Genomic DNA, 24,972 nt, shown 5'->3' on the forward strand with positions numbered 1-24,972 from the left:
AAGCAGCCTGTTTGGTGAAGTCCGATGACACCAGTGGGTCCAGCGCATGGCTGGTGGGCTGTGTTCTTGTCACTGAGCCAGTTCACAGAGTCATGCAGCTACATTATCAGAGCCGACTGAAGAATGATCTAAGTATAGACTACATCATATCATCAAGAATATTTTCTGGAGGTGTCATAGCTCTAATCACTTGCAACAACCTGATACCTAATTAACAATTGTTATCCAATTTCCCTTAGACAACATAGAGGCTGTTGGTACTGTGTTCCGTAACTGCAATAAAAATGGCTTAAAGGCTAGTGAACAGTGCAGCTAAAGCATGAAAAATACCTTTAATTTCTTCAGGTTCTGGAAACGTATCTTCATTTTCATGATGTGCTTGAACTGAAATGGCAAAACAAAATGAACTGAGTATTTCTCCCCGCCTGACATTATTTGTATTTTTACTGCTTTCTTCATGCATTTTTAAAGTAGCGAATTGTTAATAATAAATGGATTTGATAATTTCTATATATAGATGTATTAAGGCCTTATTATGTAAATGCATAAAGTCAGTCACTGTAAATGAATATTTTGCATAATTAGAGTAAGGTAGGAACAGGAATTGGGAAGTATTGACCATCTCAGATTGGCTAATGACATGTGAGGTTCATTCCACTCAGTGTGTGCGGTGAAATAAGAGAAACGCAATGTGCTTTGTGCCAAGTCAAGGTTGGGTCCCTGGTACCCACCACTGCGTATCCTCTCCCCGACTGAAACGCAGGCGGTGCACTCCAAAGAGGGAGGCACCGTGGCCTCCTCCACGTCAGTATGGCAGCTCGCACAGACGAGCGTGCGCAATGCTCTTTTGCTCCCTACAACATCGCAGCCCTCGCACACCCTGCTTACTAGCAGCATTCATTGCCATCTTGGTGTTGCCTAAGGTAAACTTATCCTTGAAAGGAGCTCACCATAAGGACACAGAGGACATGAAAGCAATATGATGAGGCCACTGAGAGACTTGGGCTGGGAGCTGCCAGCACGGAGCCTGGAAGCTACGCGACGGCTGGAAGTGATGCCTGTGTAGTGACATAGAATGGGTCGCTACGGCGCATAGTGCTGGTTACTGACAGAGAGGGGAATTGTGGGTGTAGCAGAGCATGCAATGCCATGGAATGGGTCACTAGGGTGAGCAGCGCTGGTTGCTGGCAGAGAGGAACATCTGAGGGCGTAACAGCCCGGTCGGCCAACAGGACACGTGATAGGCCGAGGTAAGGGATGTAGGGCAAAGGTGACAGAGGGGACACGTGGGGTATAGCCAATAACCTTCTGGTAGTTTCCAGAAGGGGGCGTGGCCGAGGGCGGAGCCAGGCCACGTTGGGGGGCATAAAAGGGAGGTCCCCGAGGCGGGATTGAGGCTGTCGTTTGGAATGGAACCCGCCGTGCTACGTCTTGGTCTCCTCGGCGTCGTGGGTCAGGCGTCATGGGTCAGGCAGCGTGCCGGCTGTCCTGACCCATCTGTAGTTATACCGTGTATGAACATAAGTGTTTAAGTGTATAATAAAAGTATGTGCCTCCTATTATTAGGGTCTCCGAAATGACTCACTACACATGAGTGGGGGCGGAGACTGCTTTGAAGGAGACCCACATGAGCAACTCATAGCTCAACTAGTTTGAACAACAACCATATATTACGTGGCATTATGACTGCACTTCAGTCATGATAACCAATTAAAATAAATACAGGACATTGTTGAATACAAAGAGTGAAGGCTGTAAAGGTAAACATGCATAAAATCAGAGTCATATACAACACGTTCACTCAAAAAAAGATAACTGTTGAAAAGGCAAGACTAAAAACTACAACCATGCATCTCTCGACTTTTTGCCAAGCAGTGCGCAGATGGTGATCTGGAAGTTAAATATCCCCTGACCTATGCCTAAATTGGCTAATATGGGAGCATGGTGGTGTGTATACATCCTTCCGGCAGAGATGACAACAGGCAGAACAAGTATCACTTACTCGATGTGAAAGTAAAATCCATCATCAGTGTATAAATGTCCATCATCACTTCCAAAAGTCCGTTTTCCACAGCGTCACTTTGTAGGCACTTTTGCATTTCCTTGAACAGTTCTGAAAATGGGAATAGAGCGTGGTTATGCAAGGTGCTCTTGGTAAAGGATAAAATATCTAATTGCCATTATAACATTTTTGGGTTAGGCCACAATGATGTGACCAAATCTGTTATATGAACCGTCCATCACCTGATACTGCCAAATAAATTACTCATCACTTGTACAAGTGTTTAACACATAAATCATAATTGTTTCAACTCACCGATAAGTTGAAAAAAAATACTTCCAACCAAATTTAGCGATTCGATATGATATTTTATTTTAAACTATGTCCAACATCATCAAGACAAGATCCAGGAAGTAACACACCAATCCAGGGAGTTAAGAGTAACTGTGCCACCTCATCTGGTTTCTTCAATAAGTGTTATGGCTTGATTGGAAGCTTTCGTGACTGCAGGAATCCATACTCTATTGTTCTTTCGGTAAAATCACGTAGGTATAAAATAAAATAAATCACGACGTTTCGGGCGCAACACAAGCGTCCGTCATCAGGTGGGAAAGCAAAGTCTGCTGCAGAGGAAGACTGTTTTAAAAGATTTGAATTGGGTGTAGCTCAAGGGTTATAAAGAAGTGGCTGTGGCTAGTGATGTTAATGTGAGAAATTAGCATGTAACTGTAAGACAGAAGAGCGGCCTCCTAAACAAGGGCACGGAAGTGGCTATGTTAATGTGAGGGATAAGCATGATCTTAAAGTGAGAAATTATGACTTCCTGGATTGTTATCTTGACTTCCTGCATCGTCAAGTTGATGTTTGAAGCAGTTTCAAATGAAACATTGTATCTAATTGCTAAATTTGGTTGTGAGGATTGTTGGTCAATTCACCAGTGAGTTGTAACAATAATAATTGAGACCTTAAAGCTTATACACGTGACAATGCAATTCCTTTGGCTGTGTTAGGAGGTGATGTGTCTTAACAACACACATTTCATAATATAGATTTTTGGGGCAGATCGCGTTATTTATAAATGTGTCATAACCCTCCACCACCCAACACATTTGTTCAGATCATTATATGGCCTAATTCAAAAATAGAGTATTAATCGTCGTGTTGCCTACACCAATTTAAGTATTAAGATAAAACATCTCGTTTAGTAATTCTACACTTGATATACTTACATTTAATGTAGATATTTGTAAGTGTAAAACGTGAATTGTATATTGAATTCCCCTGAGGAAACGTCTAAGTGCTCGAAAGAGCTAAGCATTGCACTGGCGAGTTAAGTATAACAACACCAAATAGAAAGGGGTTAGGGTGATTAAACAACCAATGGGCATCCTGTACTAATTTACTTGAGCAGCTTAGTGAACTGGTTTTCAAGGCATGGCTGTCACATGATGCCAGAGGCATCAACAGATACACTGGGGCCTGACGTTTGGCTGCAATGAAATCTAGAAAAATATTGATAAACAAAAATAATTCTACAGAGGCTGGATGCATTCCTGGAATGGTTTGTGGATGGCTTTTCTGTAACAGTTAACTACCCATCAGTATGCTTGCTGTACGTGCCACGCCCTGCTGGAGAGACCCTTTTAAGTTGATTCCAGTCTAGGAGCTGTCTTTCTAAAACGTCTAATTTGACAAATTGGTAAATATGAGAAATATTGGTACACACCTGGTCCCCCTGCACGAAGAAAAGCCGCTTTGGCAAGAAGTCTCTTCTCCACTGAAAGGACGGCATTCAACTTGTTCCATATAGTTTGCAGGGCCTTTACCGTAGAATGGTCAAAGCTGTAAATAAATGCCACCCCACAATGTTATTACCACCATGATGATTCCAAATAGCTTATTCTGCCTGACACACATGACCATTCCCATTAACACATATGAACAATACATGTTGGTTTAAATCAATACTGTAAATGCCAAAGCGAATGAAAATGATTCATGTTAAATAGAATGTGTTGCAATTCCTCTCTTGGAGATGATTTGCGCATTAGCTCAAGTTTACATGAAACGACTGCTTTAGGCGTGCATTCTAAGAAGCATAGTCAATGACTAAATGAAGCAACAATTAAACTTGCACCTATTGATGCACACAGCGTGCTGCGGATTGCCACTCAGGCTCTCTCAGTTTAGAGCTGCAGGAGTCGTGTGCACCATGCACAGGATGTCGCCTGCCTACACTTACCTCTACAATCATGCTTTTGAGCGACTCTGAGCTTGGCTCCGCGCCTCTGAGTTGCGGCCAATACGTCTGCAAATTTGCGCGCGTTACAAATTGAACTATTATTATTATTATTACACACCTCCCATGGGCACACATCTAATGCTGCTTCCTTCAAAAGGAATAAGCGATCTCATTACTAGTTACAAGGTCTCAGTTGCATCCAAATTGGAAAGACGATGGAAGAATCTGAATTTGTGCTGACAAGCTCTAGATTTGGATCACTGAGCACATTTGTAAATTATGGATGTCATAAGTCACATGATTCCAACGGATAGTGATGCCCTGGGGTTCACCACAATGAAGCAAAAACTATTTTAGACCCATACAGCTGTTGTACATTTTTTCCGTGAGTCATGTGGGGTGTTCAATCTGTGTGTCTGCCTGATGCCAAGCCAGACCCTGCCGGCATCCCTCGATGTCTGTGACGAACCCTGAGGTGGTCGACTCCTCACCTGGCAAAAGTCATCAGCGGAATTAAATCTGTGTAAATGTCTTCAATCTCTTTCTCTAGTTTTGCACCTGTGATAAACGAAACACACACTGTCATGTTTAACCACCAGCACAGACGGCAAAGTTCAATTATGAAGAAAATAACATCCCATGGAGTCATGTTATTTTATAAGAGAACTTATATATATTCCGTGCATAGTGACACATGCGACATCTTGATGATGTAGCTGTCAAGTGAAATAAGATGAAGTGCTAATGTTGCATTTCATATAAAGTACACCATCATGAACAATAATAAAACATTACAACATCAACACAAACAATGATTTGACATACCAAAAACCAATAATATCAACAATAATGACGTATGAACATCAACAACAATACGATTATTGTTCATATCAAGATCAACAATATATCAACATCAACAATTACCTATCAACAACAATATTAATGTCACTATCAACACCACAAATCTAATTCTTAGCACCAGCTATTAATCTATTTTACACAATAATATCCACAATATAACCACAATCTTAATAACTGCAACTACAACCACAATCATAATAGCCACATTAAAACTAAAACAACTATAACAGTCGCAGTATAAGCACAACCATATCAACATCTGCATGAAAACCACAAACAACATTCTAACCCAAGACAAAAACAAGGATTTCCCGTTTTAAGCCCACACAGACTGTTGGGGCAAGTGCAGGTAGCGAGCGCCTGTGAAGGTCATGAAGGCACACGAGGGAGTGAGATGACCAGCACCACGCCCTGCTACCTCTTTCTCCATAGTGGCCATGCTTACACATAGCACCAGGTACGTATTTGAGGCTGAGTCGACCTAGAAGAGGCCCAGGACTAATTTAAGATAATCATCATTGGTGTTTGATCATAAGTGGGAATCGAACTCAGGTGGTCAGGTTTAAAGCGCAGCATGCTAACCGCTACACTACTGCTCCCCGCACATTCTTATCGCAATCATAACCACAAGCATAACCGCAACATTACAACAGCCAGAATATAATCACAACCACAATTTAACCACGACAGGCACATTATAAACAGATCCACATTATATTCACAAAACCACAAAATAACCAAAATCAAAGCCATGACACACCCACAATATACCTACAACCATAACACATTAAAACCACAACCATAACTACCACATTATAACCACAATAGGCACAAACCACAACCCAACATAACCAAACCATAACCCTATTATAACCACAACCACATTACAACCACACCCATAATCACTTCATAACTGCAACCATAACCACAACCATTATAACGACAATAATCAACACATTATAATCACAACCACAAAATATTAAACTTGTTTTTCTGTCTCAGCAAGTTAATTCAAAGATAGCAAAATTGTATATATTTCTTATGTATATTCACACAACTTTTACACAATTTCCAGGGAATGTCCTCGGCAAGAGATTTTTTTTTCAGTTGTATGCCAGACAGATGGACGGACATGTGCGAACGAGATTTATAAATCATAACTTTGGATATTTTTAGGTTAAAATATAAGTATGAGGTAAGTAAGTGCAGATGTGCAAGTCTTGTTGGTGAGGAAAAATAAACAACATGAAAAACTACATTAAATAATCATAATTATGTAGTCTAGCATAGTTTGATACAAGACTGATTGGTCTGTTATAATGAATCATCATTGGCACTGCCAAAAATGACATTACCAGAACTCATGGTAACACGACTGGTGAGCTGCCCTGTCGAATGAAGGCCGTGTTTGTGCAGATCCACTTAGCAGAGTACATAATGTGTAGTCGTAGCACAGGTACTCACTAACGTCCACAGTGTAAGTCATCAGCATTTGGAACATGATCTCAGTGACGATTTGGAGAGGGATCTCAGAGTCATCTTGGGTGGGAGTGTCCTGGATCTTCTTGAGCAGCTCTAGGAAGCACATGTGGCTCTTGTAAGGCGGTGAACACTGCAACATGCTCGTATTACAGGCGCACAGCAGCAACGATAACTGAATGTGTTTGTATGAACGAGTATAATATACAGAAGGTATGTAGAAATTAATTTCCGTGGAATGTCAGGGTCATAATGTGATCCAATAATCGAACTGTCTAATTATTACAATCTTGTTTTATTTTCCTTGTTTTGCTTAACTTGTTGTATAAGTCGAAAGGCAGTTTAGTATATAATTTGCATGTCATTTACATACTATGTTTAAAATATTTTACGCATATTTTGCGAGCATGAGAAATAACATGTCCTCATGAACTGATGAAGCGATAGATGACGTGATAGATAAAGCGATAGATAAAGCGATTTATGAAGCGATAGATGAAGCAATAAATGAAGCGACAGCTGAAGTGAGAGCTGGGGGCGATATTCCAGATAAACTCTTGAGGACGGTGCACGTCCCTGCAGAGCTGTCTCAGTAACGCTCCCACACAGCGGACGCTGTCTACACACCTGCACCTCCCTGCCGCAGAAAGGCCTCCTTAACGTCCACTTTCTCCTTCTCGGTGTGCTCCACACTCAGCATGTTCAGAATGTTTATCAATGGCTTGACGACAGTGAAGTCAAATCTGTAAAAAATAACACACGCACAATTCAAATATAAACTTGGAAAGTGATCAATACTGGCGCATAATTGAAGACCCCACTGCATTAGTCATTGTTGTATTAGTAATTTATGGCTTTGGGAGAGCTTACCAATTTCAGATCAGCTGGGAAAGTTGTATATACAGTAAACCCTTAATGTTCGTGGGGTTTCGTTCCTGGGGAATGGCGCAAATACTAAATCAGTGAATATTAATACTTAAAGCTTATGAGGAAAACAGGGTTAAGAGCATAAACATATTACCTTTAAACATAAACATATAAACTACTAGCAGGAAGTACCTGGCGTTGCCCGGGGGGAAACTATATTTAAAAACTTGTCTTCTCTTAAAAACATAACATATACATACACAAATACTAAGCTATTGTGAAAGCCCGGCGTTCCGTTTGTCTGTCCATTTTCCCGTCAACAAAATTATAAGAGACCTGCAGAAGTCCTGAATAAAAAAGTAATAGAAAGTGGGGGTACATAGTTGATCTAAAAGGTTTCCAAAAAATGTCGACTCCCCCCTCCAAAAATCTTTTTACCCCCCCCCCCAGCCATTTTTTATTTTGGAGGCATAGATACCTACCCACCCTACATACAATAGTCAGTAGTATCTAGTGACTCTATGGTAGTACCTACTGACTCTAAAATAGCATCTAGTGATTCGAAAGTAGTATCTAGTGACTATACAGTAGTATCTATTGCCTCTAAAATAGTATCTGGCTCTACAGTAGTATCTACTGACTCTATGGTTGTATCCACTGACTCTACAGTAGTATCTGACTATAGTAGTATCCACTGACTATATAGTAGCATATACTGACCGTAGTAGTATATACTGACAGTAGTAGTATCTACTGACTCGAAAGTAGCATCTAGTGATTCTATAGTAGTAACTAGTGAGTCTACAGTAGTATCTACGGACTCTACAGTAGTATCTACTGACTCTACAGTAGTTTCTACTGACTATAGTAGTAGCTACTGACTGTATAGTAGTATATATTGACTGTAGTAGTATCTCAGTTTCAGTTTTATTAGGTATATCCCTGTGAGCCATGCAGCTCTTGAATCGGGTGCAACCGCAACAAACAAAAACATGAACAAGAAACATCTTAAAGTGACTACTCGCAACATAAAAATCCAGGAAAAAAAAGTCTTCCAGAAAAAGTACCGTATATCAACGCTGTGCGCAAAAATCCCAGTGGGATGCAAGTCAAACAATAACAACCATAAGACAATTTAAATTAAAGTTATCAGTCTAACTCTGTACTACAACAAACAAATATGGCTAAACCAAAACGCTTTCGAAATCAACAAAATAAAGCTATTAAAACAATGTAACAGTGTTCATAGGAACTGTTATTCAAATTTAAATAATAAACGATATACATAACATGTACGACCAAACTTTGCAGCCATAGCTGACAGCATCTACTGACCGTGGTAGTAGTAGTAGTATCTACTAACTGTAGTGGTATCTACTGAGTGTAGTAGTATCTAGTATCTACTTACCCCTATAGTAGTATCTACTGACTCTGTAGTAGTATCAACCGACTGTACAGTAGTATCTACCGATTATACTATAGTAATATACCGACTCTGCAGTTGTAACTACTGACTCTACAGTAGTATCTATTGACTCCATAGTAGTATCTACTGAGTCTGCAGTAGTATCTACTGACTGCAGTAATACCTACCGACTCTACAGTAGTATCTACCGTCCCTACAGTAGTATATATTGACTCTATAGTATTATCTACTGAGTCTACACTAGTATCTACTGACTGTAGTAGTATCCTACCGACTCTACAATAGTATCTACCGACTCTACAGTAATATATATTGACTCCACAGTAGTGTCTACCGACTCTACAGTAGTATCTACCGACTCTACAGTAGTATCTACCGTCCCTACAGGAGTATCTATTGACTCTATAGTAGTATCTACTGAGTCTACAGTAGTATCTATTGACTGTAGTAGTATCCTACCAACTCTACAATAGTATCTACTGACTCTACAGTAATATCTATTGCATCTACAGTAGTAGCTATCGACTCTACAGTAGTATCTACCGACTTGACAGTAGTAACTGCCGACTCTGCAGTAGTGTAGTGGGCTCAAACGGAGACTCAGACGTACTCTTGGAGGCAACACATTTATTAACACCAACACACTAACACAAAGGGGTAACTGCCCCTTTACCAGATAACATCCTAGGATGGTGATCCACCAGGTTATCTACACTAATTACACCATAACTGGCTACAATGGACCGGACCCCAGGTCGGGTCCCAGTCCACGTGTTGGTGACTCTTCTCCGACGTCGAACGTAGAACGTAGACTCTTCAGGTTAACAACCGCCCCCGGTCCCACTGGGGGCCCAGCTTATATCCTGTGTGGTGGGGCTCGCTCTGCCCCAAGGCACGACCACCTTCTCGAATCCTCGAGGAGGATTTCCAACTAGACACGTGGTCCCCCATCCTCCCTTTGGGGGTCCCCGGGTAGACACAACCGGTCACGTGTCTTCTGGGCGTCCGGGGTCAACCAGAGTGCCATGGCCCCTTGCAACCCCGTTCCGTCGCCGTCACCCTCGCACCCTATCCTGTAGGGGCTGGCACTGCGTGCCGAGCATGGTGCTATCCAATGTTGTCGGTCAGTGCTCCCCGAGCCCCGCTTGGGACGGTACTGCATCCACCTTCAATGGTGTCCGCAATGTCAATACATCGCGTGCCGTGCCTCTCCCAGGCCGGCTTCACACCGTGACATCCAACGACGTCACTACAGTAGGAACTACCGACTCTGCAGTAGTATCTATTGACTCTATATTCGTATCTACTGAGTCTACAGTAGTATCTACCGACTATACAATAGTATCTACTAACTCTACAGTAGTATCCACTGACTCTACAGTAGTATTTATTTACTCTACAGTAGTGTCTAATGACTGTAGTAGTATCTACCGACTCTACAGTAGTTTCTCCCGACTTTATAGTAGTATCTACCTATATTATTTGGGTCTTTCAGTAAAGTCACGTAGATAGGTTCAAAGAAAATTACAAAAAACTCAAACTTTTCAATCGCAACACAAGCGGTCATCATCAGGAAAAGGGGGGTAGGCTCTAAAGGCAAACCGTAAATGGGCGTAGCCCAAGTGTCAGCAGCATGGGCGGGGTAGCTAATGTTAATGTAAGGGAAGTTTCTGCAAGAGGTGATGGTAGTGGTGGATAGTGATGGTCCTGGTAGTGGGCTTCCACCAATTAAAGGGCTGCCAGGTCTAAAATGGAAACATTACAGCCAGTTATTACTTAAATTGGTTAATAACGTCCTTCCAGTGATTGCTAAGTTTGTACCCATCGTCTCGGTTGATTCCGATTCCAAAGAACACAGGATGAGATGTTACTATCCTTTGTGCAAGCACGTCCAAGAGTTCATGAACAGTGAGCCTGGTGAAATTTGGGGAGCGCATCGTCAGTAGTGACCCTTGAAATTGTGTCTATGTCTTTATATATGGATGGCTTCATGAACAAATCTTTGTTGATAACCAGTGGGTTTGCAAAGTACCTTCGTCTTAGAGAAATGTATTTCGTGTGAGCCAACCGCATTAAAACAATGATCAGCCACGGCTGAGGTATTGGTCCTCCCGTGTTTCAGTTCACGAACATGGTCCAAGACATGTCGCTTAGTTTCCCCAATGTAACTACTGCAGCAGACACAGTTTAGTTTGTAGACGCCGGTATTACATCCTTCACAGATGGGATCAGATCTCGCATTTTATGTACTGTGTTCAATCGAACCTGGATCTTGTGTTTGCTCATGATTTTTTAAATATTTTTGGTGACCCCTGCTATGTATGACAGGGTGATGGTTTTGATTGGGTCCTCAAATGGTTCTTTCCCAACAGTTGGTGTGATAGCTTTACGGATTGTGTAGTCTGACCAGTGGCGGCTCCTGCAAAATCTCTCAGGGGGGGCAAATGTCTGGATGATTGATAAGGATAAGGTCCACCCATGCAATGGATAAATTAACAGCTTAAGCATGTAAAGGCAACTTCACTTCTTTAATATTAATGAAAAATAAAGTGACTCTTACAATACATCTTGTTTGTTTCTATACTCACTATTAAAACAAACCACTCAAGTTTATTTTATTAAAGATTCCACTAGATTTTGATTTAAAACTTTCGTGACTGCAGGGATTCATCTTCTTGGTTCTTTCGGTAAAGTCACGTAGAAGGGAAGTAATAAAATAATAAAAATAAAACATAATAAAATTATTCTCACGACGTTTCGGCCACAACGCAAGCAGCCGTCCTCAGGTGAAAACCAGGTCCGTCGAGGCGACAGAGTCTGAATGAAACAGCACACGAGCTTGGAGCATATATATAAGCTGGGCGCCTTGACAAAGGAATTTGCATATCAAGAGGAATTTAGCATATTTATGGGAAATGCAGGAATGTGATTAGTACTACATATGCATGTGCATTATGCAGGATGAACAGCATCAAAGGGAGCTGCAGTTGCTGCTGCTGCTGCTGCAGTTGCTGCTGCTGCTGCAGTTGCTGCTGCTGCAGTTGCTGCTGCTGCTGCAGTTGCTGCTGCTGCTGCAGTTGCTGCTGCTGCTGCATTTGCTGCCTTATCCATTTTAATATAACACTATGTATTATTCTACCCACCCTAATGTGTATCACACTGCTATATATTTACTATACAATTACGACACCATACATTACTCTGCACACTGCACCATGCCAGTGAGTGGAACGTTGTGGCCGAAACGTCGTGAGAATAACTTGCGTTGTGGCCGAAACGTCGTGAGAATAATTTTATTTAGTTTTATTTTTATTATTTTATTACTTCCCTTCTACGTGACTTTACCGAAAGAACCAAGAAGAAGATTCCACTAGGTGGCGATAAATGATATTGTTGGATGAAACGTGCTTACGTATGATGACGTTAGCACGTATGATGACGTAAGCACGTTAGGGCTTGCCCTCCCGGAGCCATAGAAAATGCATTGGAGCGCCCCCGTTCGAAAAAACCATCTTTCAATGTAAGTCTATGGGGCCACTCGGGGCGATTCTCAGCCCGAGTGAAATCGCCCAAAAAGAGGCGGTACTCCACAGAACGTGACATGACGCTGATTGGACTATATCCAGAGGCTGACAGTGACGGCTAGCGTGACTCTGTGGTTGAATGACATTGGTGGTGCGTCGCCCAATCGCCCTAATGAAGAAACCGCCCCTGAGTCTGACTCTATAGTAGTAATTGCACACATTGGGGTGGGGGGGGAGAAAAGGACATCACACTGTTCAGAATTTATCTCAGTGTTTCAGTGTGTGCTTCTGTGTTTCTTTCGCCTTTTTAATGCATCGAAGAACCTCTCCACTATCGCCGCTGAGCGAGGCCGTGTGTGTTGCTAGGGGGAACTGCGAGTCAGTGTTTTTGCGCATGCGCAGATGCGTGGTTTGGCGCCGCAATTAGCATAGTAATAATGCAAATTATTATAAAGTTATTTCATTAGTTTACATTTGACGGAGGGGAAAAACAAATAACGCTTTTTCGTCCGGGGGTTTAGCACATTGTATCTGTGTACTTGGTTGAAACGTAAACCCAACAGTTTGTCAGTTAAAAGCGTTACAAGGCGTGCGCAGACAGAGAGACAAAAAATACTTTTATAGGTAATATACATATGTAAAGACAGTACAGAGGACTAGCGGTCACGGGGGATAATGACAGGGGAATTAGCATGGCAAGGGACTAGGGGCCACGGGGGGTAATGTTAGGGTAATTAACGGATAGTGCGAACGATCTGGGGTCTACAGGAAGGATCGATAATAGGGGCGTGGCCAAGTGGCAGAAGGGAACAGGTGTGGATTGGGGATCGAGAACTAATGGGAAGGTTCCAGAAAGGGGACGTGGCCACGGGAGAAGGGGGAGCCACGGAAGAAGGATAAAGGGTCGAGGCGAGGGGCGAGGGGCTGCAGAAGCTGGGGTCTCTGGCTGTTTGTGTGTTCGTACCTTCTTCAATAAAGACCATCTAAAGAAATTATCAGCGTTTCTAAAAATATATTAAGGAAAACATTGTATTGTTATTTAACTTACCTTTAATGATGATGACCATAAAGATATTTAAGAGCGCAAATATGAAAAATGTATAAAATAGAATAATATTACACCGTAGGTAATTTCAGAATTTGTAAAGGCAAGCACTGGCGTGTAAATGGTGCGGCAGGCGAAGGCCGATTCAGAGGGGGAGAGCGTCGCATGGGGGGTAAAGCTCGTGCGCTCTCGCGATCCCCGCTGCTCTATGTGTCACTCCTTCTTGTTGGCTCATCAGGAGTTGTGGCTGCGAATATTTTTAACACGATTATAAAACCCGCGATTATTATGGGTTTACTATACTGTACACATCCAAAAAGATTCCGACCTGCTCTCAATTGCCTTTCATGTCATCACTTTGTCCCTGCTCCACCATTATTTATTACTGAGATAAACATTTTTTCACAATGGCATTAGAACGTATATTTAAAACTGTATTGGAGAAATAAAGGCATAAACATGAACGAGGAAAGATGAATCAACTCAGATTGGTTGATAACATCGTCACTAAAACATGAACCACCAACAGTAGAATTGAACGAAATGGTTGTAAAGTTGACCTCAAGACAAATATGAGCATAATAAAAGTCATGTAACAAGTTCCATGAATGGAATACCAAAATTTTTACTTAAAACTTTCGCGACAGCATGAATTTATATTCTTGGTTCTTTCGGTAAAGTCACGTAGATATAAAAAAATATATATAAAAAATATTAATTAAATAAAATATTAATTAAATAACAAAAAAAATTAGAAAATAATATAAAAAAAACCCACGACGTTTCAATCGCAACACAAGCGGTCTTCATCAGTCGGTTTTAAACTCAGCAATCATTGGAAAGATGTCATCAACTACTTTGGGTCATGACTTAATTTGTGTTTTCTTGTCAACCTCTACCGTCAGCAGTGTGTATGTGTGTAGCGAGGTACAATGTCCCCTCCCCCATCTCTACCCCCCCTTCCCCCCCTATCTCTGCCCCCCTCTCTCGCCCCCATTGTCTGCTCCTACATTAGCGCTGGCTGACTGGCTGCCCCACCCATGCTGTTTGCGCTGCACAAGCTCTCCTCCTCCAAACTCCCCCATTGTTCTGCTCCTGTATTAGCGTTTTGCATGCACAGCTCATGTTGCTTGCACAGGTCTTTCCCCCGCCCACTCACTTTGGAACCCTTATAAGCAGTTGCATTTGAAGGCTTTCCCCCTTTTTTCTATCTGCCTGATCGAAACGTCGTGGGTTTTTTTTGCTTTTATTATGTTCAATTTATTTTAATTTTTTATTAAACTGAATTAATATTGTATTTTATTATTTAGATTTTTGTATTGTTTTGGTTTTTATCAACGTGACTTTACCGAAAGAACCAAGAATAGGAATACCAAAAGTATATGAAGAGGGCAATTATTGAAGCCAGACCAAAAAAAAGATGATGCATTGAAGAGGTGTGTGACAATAGGACTAAGTGCTTGGGAAAACTGAATGATTAAAATCAACAAAGCAATGTGCCAAAATAAGTTAGTGTTCAATAAGCACACATGACCTGCCATGGTATATGGATCAGAGGACTCTAACAAATAAATGAAATAAAATGGTATGGAGAAATGCATGCTGCAGATTATACGACTGACGGAGTAATACGTGTATCACAGAACACACACAAATTAGAGACATTATACTGACTTAAGAAAAGTAAAGTAGGGTTGGGCAAGACATTGTGGGAAATGTTGTTTGACAAGACAGAATGGCAGCCAAAGGAGGGAGCATGCCGGAGAGGATGACCACGACTGGGATAGAGCAAAGAGATTATCTCAGTCAGTCACATAGGAAATATTCATCAAGACCGAGGTCTCAATCGAGGGTAACTCTCAAACCCTTCACAGATGATGATCAAATTATCTTACAAACTACTTTTTATAACCCCACTATTTATCTCAACCACTATCAACGGATATACACTTATATAAATGTTTTAAAGCGCCATGGATTAAGGTGCTATATTTCTCTATGTAAGATGAGATAATAATTGCTTTGAAACTTCCGTGACTGCAGGAATCCATACTCTTTGGTTCGGTCAAGCTACGTAGGTATAAAATAAAGCATGATCCGCTGCTGAGGCAGATTGTTTTAAAATGTTTGAATGGGTGTAGCCCAAGGGTCATAAAGAAGCCAGAGCCACACGTAAAAAAATTAGATGTTAACAAGATTGTCATCAATCATAGTGTTGACGTCAGGTCACACTCGCCTCGGGGGGAATGCCGTCAGGGAAAAGTGACGTGATGCCACCCGGGGTATTTGAGGGAAGACCCGTGACGTAGACGGGGTCTTCGCGGGGAGCCAAGAGAGTGCGTGGTAGGGGAGTAGGGGTCTCCGAGATAGAGGAATTGAGAGCCAGGCTAAAGGGCTGCTTTACCCGGCTGGCCGAGTTGGATGAACCCTCGGTCAGTGCTGTGGGAAGAGCCTGATAGCCTGGTAGGGTGTAGGGAACTCCCAGTACCCTTCCCCTGGGGAGATTAGTTAAATACACCGTGTTAACCCCTTCCCCCGAGTTAGGCGCAAGCCCTTAAATAAACAGTTCGGCGTCAGCCCCTACACGACTGGCTTCAGCGTCGTTCTTCCCACACAACAATAGTAACATCCCAATTTCCGACAGCCTAAAATCGGTGCTAGCTAAAGGGTTGAATTTCGCAGTCACCCCTAAACACATCCCAGTGGATGATATAATTACCCAGGTCTACGTATCCCTCAAAGGCTTGGGACACATCCCGGGAGACGCTACGAGATCTGAAATCGCTGCTATCCTCAAAAACGCTACGAACCCCATTAGCAACATCAGCAAGGACGAGCGTTTTGAACTCTGTGAATTAAAAAAACAGAGATGGCATTGTCATCCTCTCAACTGACAAGAGCAATGCCACTGTCATCATGGATAAAACCACTTACACCAACAAAATTTAGGACCTTCATAATGATGGCAGCTATACCAAAAATCAACAGAGATTCCACCAACCGCCGAGCCACAAAAAACAACAATATCATCACTAAATCGACTTCTCTAATCGATCAGACCAAGCAGAGCTCCCGAAAACATTTGGCTGCTAGACCACCCAGATTGTATGGCCTTCCAAAAATCCACAAAGTAGGTACCCCGCTCCGTCCTATCGTCTCCACCATTAACTCACCCACCTACAAACTGGCCCGATTTCTGTCTGAGACCCTGCTTCCTTTCACGGGCAAGTCCACCTCAGCTGTACCTAACTCAGCTCACTTGGTTTCTCTAATAAAGGACATCTCACTGTCTCCAGATGATTTGCTTGTCAGTTTCGATGTAGTCTCTCTGTTCACCAATGTACCTGTACCTGACATCATTGCAATCATTGAAGACTTGGTCCAACAACGACTGAATCCAGATGTACCAACTTTGGTAAGACACTGCCTTACCAACACATACTTAACCTGGAATGGTACATTCTACAAAAAAAATGAGGGTACCCCAATGGGTTCTCCCTTATCGCTAGTGGTAGCGAATGTTTTCATGGAGAAATTTGAGACAGATCCCATCCAGACATCTATCCTACGTTCTTCTTTGTGGAAGAGATACGTAAATGACACGTTCGTCATCTGGCCTCATGGCCTGCCAGTACTGAACCAATTTCTCAACCACATCAATTCCATACACCCGTCTATCAAATTTACCATGGAAGTGGACAAGGATGTCAAGCTACCATTTATGGATGTTTTGATCGACAAGAGACCTGATGACTCGTTGGGACATTCGGTCTATAGGTGTAGTGCCGTAGATGGGCCACGCTTACCGGCAGTGGTAGACGAGGTCCATCTGTAAGGGTACCCGTACCGCCAAGGGGGGGGGCTGTGGGGGATCTACGATCCCACGCAACGCCTCCCCTCGATGGGCAAAGGGGCATAAAAGAAGACCTCCCCAGCCGATCGGGGCCAGTCGCAGCTCAAGACCCAAGACCAGCCAGCTTAGGACCCTGGATCCCCTCGCCCCGCTTGTCCTTGTAAGGGCCGGGATGCTGTGCGGGGCAGTGGTGGGACTCTGGGATTCCCGGCTCTACGTCCTTGTAAGGGCGAGTTCCGAGGAAGCCAGAGTCTAGATCCGCACCTTGGCTGGGTCGGGTCAGGTAGCCTTCCCTAGGGTAATTGTAGCCGGAGGACCCGAGAGCGTAGCCAGTGTCGGGCATGCTAGGAGTAGGTTGTGTCCCTAGGCTGTGTCCCTAGGCTGTGTCCCTAGGCTGTGTCCCTAGGCTGTGTCCCTAGGCTGTGTCCCTAGGCTGTGTCCCTAGGCTGTAACAGAGTATCAGGACTGTTGGAGTGTTGTATCGTAATAAAGAAGTTACCTCTACAAGTGTCTCCGGAACCCATTACACAGGAAAGCCACCCACACGGATGCCTATCTAAAGCCTGACTCCCACCACCATCCAGCCCAGAAGAATTCCCTCATCAAAACACTACACAATAGGGCCCGTTGCATCTCTGACCAGCACCACCTAGCCAGTGAGTTGGAGCACGTACACCAAGCCCTCAGGATGAACGGACACTCGGACTGTACAATCTGCAAAGCTGTCAACCCAGCCATGCGGAGACAACCTTCTGAGGATCCAACCAAAACCATCACTTTACCGTACATAGCAGGGGTTACCAAATATATTTCCAAAATCTTAAACAAACACAAGATCCAGGTTTGTTTCAAAACAGTACACAAAATCCGTGATTTAATCCCATCTGTAAACGATGTTATTCCTGACATGCAATACCCTGGTGTCTACAAACTGAGTTGTGGTTGCGGTAGCAGTTACATTGGGGAAACGAAACGACATGTCTCAGACCGCGTTCCCGAACACAGGCAGATCTGAAACATGGTAGCACCAATACCTCTGCCGTTGCTGATCATTGTTTTAACACTGTGGGCTCACACGAAATTGTTTTTTTCCAAGATGGAGGTACTCTGCAAACATACTGGCTACCTTCACAGATTTGGTCATGAAGCCATCCAGATATATAAACACAGACACAACTTCAACCGAGAAGATGGGTACAAACTGAGCAATCATTGGAAGGACGTTATTAACCAGGTAAAGTCTTACCTAACTGTGATGTTTCCATCCTACCTGCCTATGTCAGCTGTTATTTCCGACTATCTGTCTGTCTGTGCCTCTCTCTTAGATCTATCACATGTCCTTTGGATTGCACTCTCATGCTCACATGTCCTTTGGATTGCACTCTCATGCTCATATGCCCTTGGATTGCACTCTCATGCTCACATGCCCTTTGGATTGCGCTCTCATGCCTTTGGATTGCACCACTATTCGTTCTTACATTAACATGCTAATCTCTCACATTAACATAGCCACTTCCGATAATTGTTTTTTTACCCTTTTATCTGGCAACAAAACTGACACCTTTTTTACAAGGAGTCATGTTTGCATTGACCACAATACCTGCAGTCGGAATGCAAACAAAAAACATAACTCTGATAATGTATGCACTGTCCTTGAAATTGATTGGTCCACACCCGAGACAGCTTTCTTTAGAGCCTAGTCTCACATGGTGTTGGACCAGATGACGCCAAAAGGCGCACAACTCAAGGACAATGCACCATCAGAGTATGAGAGCTCGGGGTAAGCATTGACACCATTGGAACCTCATTTTTACCCTTTTATCTGGCAATAAAACTGACACCATACATTATCAGAGTTATGTTTTTTGTTTGCATTCCGATTGCAGGTATTGTGGTCAATGCAAACATGACTCCTTGTAAAAAAGGTGTCAGTTTTTTTGCCAGATAAAAGGGTAAAAAAACAAATTATCATATTTTGTTACTGGCAAATGAGGTTCCAATGGTGTAAATAGCCACTTCCAATAGAATGGTTGGCTACGTACGGTGCAAATGAAGTTCAACATACATACTTCCCCACATTGGTCATCCTGATTTTGTGAAAAAGGTGGCTTGATAGCTACTTTCAGAAAAAATGGTAGATAAAAAGCCGTAAATTGGAAGATGATTGAAATAGTAGTAGGTTTTTACCCTTTAAACTGGTACAAAAACTGACACCTTTATACAAGGCATTATGTTTGCAATAACCACAACACAAGTAGTCAAAATGCAAACAAAAAGAAAACAACTCTGATAATGATATGCACTGTCCTTGAAGTTGATTGGTCCACACCCGAGACCACAGCTTACAGATGTACTGTGTGTGTGTGATAATTGAGTATTTCGTGAATGGATCCTTACGTAGAGAGCTTTTTTAGGCTGGTTATCTCCTTCAGTAGATATGTATTGTCCTTCACACCTGTTTCTGTTGAAACAGAGAGAGGGCATTGAGATAAGCACATGTTTAAGAAAGCTGATGCTACCATTTTCTTTTACTTGCATCATAAAACTTTATACAGGGACTCCTTTACTTACGAACACTCGACTTACGAACTTTCAGAGATAGGAACAAACCTGTCCGTATGTCCATTTATATGTTCGGACTGAGAGTCGTTAGTTCAACCGCTGCGCAATAGATGGTGGTGGTGGCATCTACATCTGAAGAACATGAATAACTAGTGGCATCTACATCTACAGGCGATTATACAACTTTTAAAGCCATTCCCCATGATTAGTGCACATGCCGTACACCATGTTTGGAATCGACAGGAGTTTAGTTGGACTTGCGAACAAATCGACTTACGAACAGACCTCTGGAACCTAACTCGCTCGTAAGTAGAGGAGTCCTTGCAAATGGCAATTTCCACAACATCAGGCAAGTTAGCAATAATTATGAATCCATTCTCCATTATTATTTCACAGTTGCACTAGCGTTAGGGCATGCTAGAAAGAAAACAATTAAATTTGCTAATATTAGGAGTCAGCTACACATTAATGTTTTATAGTAAACGTGTCAAGACTTAATATTGTGGTTTAAAGAACGCAGACACTTCCTGACACTGATGTGTAAGTCGTATAATCATGTACAGGTCTTAGTCAATCCACGTGTGGATTAAGCCCTCCCATTGCCTTTGAGTCATAGAGGTTGTTTGACCATACTTCGCCACAATGGTCAGTGCAGGATGGTAAATGAAGGGTACCCAGGACCGCATCAGATATCACGAACTGCTGGTGCTTGCCATGGCATAAAATAGAGCTCAGGTGACTGGATTCATAGTGCAGTATGCAAACCACTATGCCACCACTATTTCACTTCTCCGTTGAGTTCCTTAACTTAGGAGAGATACCGGCAGCAGAGTAATAGGTTAACATGACAGCTAGTGGTGATATGCCTCTGAAACAGTGTCTCTGGCTCAATTTATGAAGGTGCTGTAGTGAATTGTGCATCAGTGCGAGGACTGTGCACACTTAGCCGTGACAGTCAAGAGTCTTCTTACGCTATTGTCCCACTTCTGCCATGTGTTAAGTTACCAAAACACGGGAGTGGCAGGACGTATCTGCGTTTTGATCTATGCTTATCTAGATGACAGTTTTGTGAATGTACCGGCCGCTAAACCTACACAGCTCCACTGCAAAACAGAGATGAGGACTTGCCACTGCATCTGCTCTCTTGCAGGAGGGGCAGGGGAGCGAGTGGGGAATGATATGAAAGCTGTCGGTGTGACCAGTGTTCATGTTTATTTATAACAGGGAGATCACCTCCTGGATTGCTCAGTAGCCCAAGTACACTGTGCCACAGATGCTTCTCTTCCCATAAATTTCACCAAGATGCTTAGGTAGTTTAACATAGCAGATACAATGAATATACTTATCTTGCATGCAATGTATTTGTAAATCAGTGGCCATGCACAGATAACGAAAGGAGAATTACAAATCCCCTTGTCTCATTGGAGCTGCCATAAACTGGTGCAGGGTTTCCCTATTTACACAAATGCCACTAGAAAATAATGGTCCAGAAAAAACGTAGTCTGACAGAGTGTGATATTACTCTCAAGAGACATACATAATTGACTATTGTATTACCCACAATCCTCAAGACAGGGCATATTAAGTTTGGTGCAGTGATGCCAACTGGAATAACAGGTCTACATGCTGCTTGTGCTGTGGCTATCGCTCAGTCGACTCTCATGGGAGCAAACTTATCTACAACTACCTGCAGATGTTTCTTATTGTGTTGCAGGGTGAGGCGTATTGCCTCAAGCGCAGACAGCTTGTTGTCACAGGTTTGAGTTCTCGAGCAATACATCCTGGCTGGTCTGGGTAAGCTGTGCCCTTTGTAAAAGTGAGAACGCTCTGCATAAGAAGCACTCACTATGCTCTGGCGTAAACGTCTTCATTACGTCCTCAATGAGCTCTGTCGTCTCTTGGAGCTGCACGCCTGAGCCCTCTCGGGAGGCAGACGTCCGGATCTTCTCAAACATCTCTGCACAGGGTACCAGACTTGTTATCAAAGGAGCACAAGATCAACACGTGTGTTCCATTTTATATGTTTGTTCCAATTGCATACACTCTCGATAGTTATCAGGAATATTTCATGTGGTAATGTTTTTTTATATATATAAAACAATTGATTATTGACGATAATGCAAACATAATGCAAATTATATGCATTTAGCCCAATTATAGTTGAACATTGTATGTTGCATGGTCTTGTCCTGAGAAAAATGTAACATTTTAAGTAAGCTTATAGTTTTTCATTGCAATACAAGTTTCCATGGGTAAATATTGAGCTTGAAACAAAATCTTCAAACATCCACACATATGCATACACTCATTTACATCAATGCAAAGTATCGACATTTCCTGAAAGATGGCATCAAGGGAAGTGGCACACCACAGCAGACTCTTACTCCACTAAACGGAATAAGAGGCAAGAGGCCTAAAAACACAGCGTGTGGGTAGAGTACTGAGCAGGCGGGCAGGCGGGGACTGCCCCTGTGACTTATATATTAGATATATGCTGGTCTAACGCGTGTAATGCAACTGCATAGATATATCGTACACACGGTACTCTTAATACAAACCTGGGCCACCATTCTTGACAAAAGCTGTTTTCAGGGCAAATTTCTCCTCCCACGTGGAATCAACAAAAGTCATAATTTTCTTTAGCCTTTCCAGGAGCTCAACCATGGCGTAGTTACAGCTGCAAAAGAGGTTGTAATTTAGAAATACGAGCATCAAAGACAGAGATCCTACGTTTACCTTTCGTATGCTGGTGTTTTATCACTTTAAAACAAAAAGAGCACAGAAACAAAAAATAAAATGACAGCTCAGGATGATTTTACCATTAACAGTTTTTATCATAGTGCAAGTTTTGTGACCTCGTTTTGTGGGTCGAATAATGATGATGTTGCAGCATGGTGTGGTTGAGGAGCTGAAGGTGCTGCTTTCAGTTGCACGGTGTTGGTGTTGCATGGGAGGTCATTCGTTCAATAAAATGCAAGACGAAAGGGGAAAGGTTACCGCACACGAGCTACAAAGTGCCGCAACGCACGAGTTGGCAGTTTTGATTAATGGCAAGGATCCAAATGGTGTCCAATCAGGTAAAGCTGTGAGAATAAGAGAAAAGGAAACATAGCCATTTGTAAGGTAGGACAACCAATTGGGTGAGATATAGCAAGGCATGGGAGTATGCAAATGAGCGAATCGAAAGTGTTTTTTGGGCTCTGGGGCTATACAAGATGGGACTGAACACAGAACAGGAGTGTGCACAGAGCAATAGACTGCCGGAGAACCAGGAGCGAACAAGAGCAGCAAGATAAGCTCTCCCGCACTCGAGAAAGTACAGAAGAGTTAGCTCAATAAAGTTTGTGAAAATGATTGCTTAGCCAGGGGCAGCGACTGTGATAGCTGCTGTGTTGGAAGTGATACAGAAAGTGTCTGCAGGGACAGCAGTAGTGATGATACAAGTGATCCAAACTGAGACGGAGGTCCTTGGAAGTTTATTGATAGGTTGAATAGCAGAGTTGCACCAATGCTATTCCACTGATGTATGTTATAGAGGCTAACAGTATTGTATAGAAATCCATCAGTGATAGCGCCGTTGAAAAGTTAGTTTGTTAAATATCGGCGGAAGAAGTGTGTGTGCCACTGATCTATTTACGTGGGATTACACTTATATTAAAGAAAGTTCAGTGAACGCGAACTACAACAAGAGATACAGGGCATGATTGACGAGATGTTACTCTCTGGTGTGCTGGATTGGGGAAGATTGTAAGTCTAAATTGCATCGTTTGCTATCCATTAGAGTTTACACAACATAATTTTTCATAATACGAAAGATTAAATGTCACGATGTGACGATTATCACGATATCAGTTTCGCTTAACTTTGTAAAACGATGTCACGTTTGTACAGCGTGACGTCACGAATCTATGGTGAGTTCCCTTCACCCGGCCTGTGAGTCTTGACCATGGAGGGGACTTGTTCTGCTGCACACTCTGCGGGCTGGGACGCCGCTCCGGCCTGCTCACAAATAGCGACGCGCCACTGCAGCCGACGATGTTCCCTGAATGAATTTTACGCCCTTGGAAATATCTGCTTTCACATTTTGCAAAAAAGCGTGATATACATATGTATATGTAATGACCGGAAAATAACCCCAAGCCTATGTGCAGCCAAACGCTATTCGAAAATAAACCAAGGTTCCTGATTGGACCAAAGTGGTTTCCACAGGGGTTGGTCGGGACGAAGGCTTTTAAAGTGATTGGAGAAAAGGGGTTAAAGGAGAATAGGCGGGAAACAAAGTGGAACCTAGAGGCGACAGTAGGGATCCGTTAGAGGGGAATGACAGGAATTGGCTGAGAGAAATACAGAGACAGAGGGAACATTCCAGAAAGGGGACTAGAACAAGGGAAGGGGGCGTTTCAGGGAAGACAAGCTGAAGACAAGCTGAAGACAAGCTGAAGGTGTCACGGGGGTTGTGTCGGGCCGTGACACTCTGCGTGAACCCAACAGGACACGTGACCAGATAAAAGGGTGCCAGGGGCCCCAGGGGAGTCACGTGGTTGGGGTTTGGGCCTCTCCGAAGGATCCGGAAGGGGGGCGTGGCCTGGGGCAGGGCCAGCCACGCCGGAGTGGTTATAAGTGGGGTGTTGGCAGAGAGCTGGGCTGTTCTGTGCTGTTCTGCTGTGTCAACTCTGTGATGAAGCCACTATCTACGATTCTCGGTCTCCGGTCCAGAAATGTAGTATCCCCATGTGTTAGCTAAGTTATGAATGGTGGTTACCACCCTATGTCGTTATCTTGTTAATGTTAAAAGTTGCCCGTCGTCTTTAGATAATACATATTTTTGCCTCCAAAGTACAGTGGGCCCCTGAATTTAACCCACCACACATAGTTTAGAATATTTAAGCATAACTATATGTATAGTAGAAGAGGTTTTTCTGGTTGGCTGGCGCAAGGGCAAGTGTGTGATGACGTCACCCACATCTCACGTTGTCCTTGTGTTGTGCAGATGCAACGCCTCCCCCACCCACCGCAGGTGTGTAACCCTTTGCAAATGCACGGGCGATGCGAGTGTGTTTATCACAAAACGGTATTGCATGTTAAAGAGAGCATTTCAACTATGGAATATG

General features: G+C 42.9%; 1 protein-coding gene across 1 annotated transcript in view; it reads right to left on the reverse strand.

Annotated features, from left to right (window-relative positions):
- Positions 1 to 24,972, reverse strand: part of LOC133359101 (uncharacterized) — a 600,431-nt gene that overhangs the window by 5,637 nt on the left and 569,822 nt on the right. The window contains exons 37-45 of the mRNA XM_061577486.1: positions 22,420 to 22,538; positions 21,708 to 21,818; positions 19,697 to 19,760; positions 7,212 to 7,327; positions 6,570 to 6,680; positions 4,736 to 4,802; positions 3,729 to 3,844; positions 2,003 to 2,113; positions 331 to 384 (exon numbers count right to left, since the gene is read on the reverse strand). Coding sequence (XP_061433470.1) covers positions 331 to 384; positions 2,003 to 2,113; positions 3,729 to 3,844; positions 4,736 to 4,802; positions 6,570 to 6,680; positions 7,212 to 7,327; positions 19,697 to 19,760; positions 21,708 to 21,818; positions 22,420 to 22,538 — 869 coding nt within the window. The remainder of the gene's footprint in view (positions 1 to 330; positions 385 to 2,002; positions 2,114 to 3,728; positions 3,845 to 4,735; positions 4,803 to 6,569; positions 6,681 to 7,211; positions 7,328 to 19,696; positions 19,761 to 21,707; positions 21,819 to 22,419; positions 22,539 to 24,972) is intronic.

Source organism: Lethenteron reissneri, chromosome 64 (genome assembly GCF_015708825.2).
Source record: "Lethenteron reissneri isolate LAM-NWPU_2019-01 chromosome 64, ASM1570882v1, whole genome shotgun sequence".
NCBI classification, from domain to species: Eukaryota; Metazoa; Chordata; class Hyperoartia; order Petromyzontiformes; family Petromyzontidae; genus Lethenteron; species Lethenteron reissneri.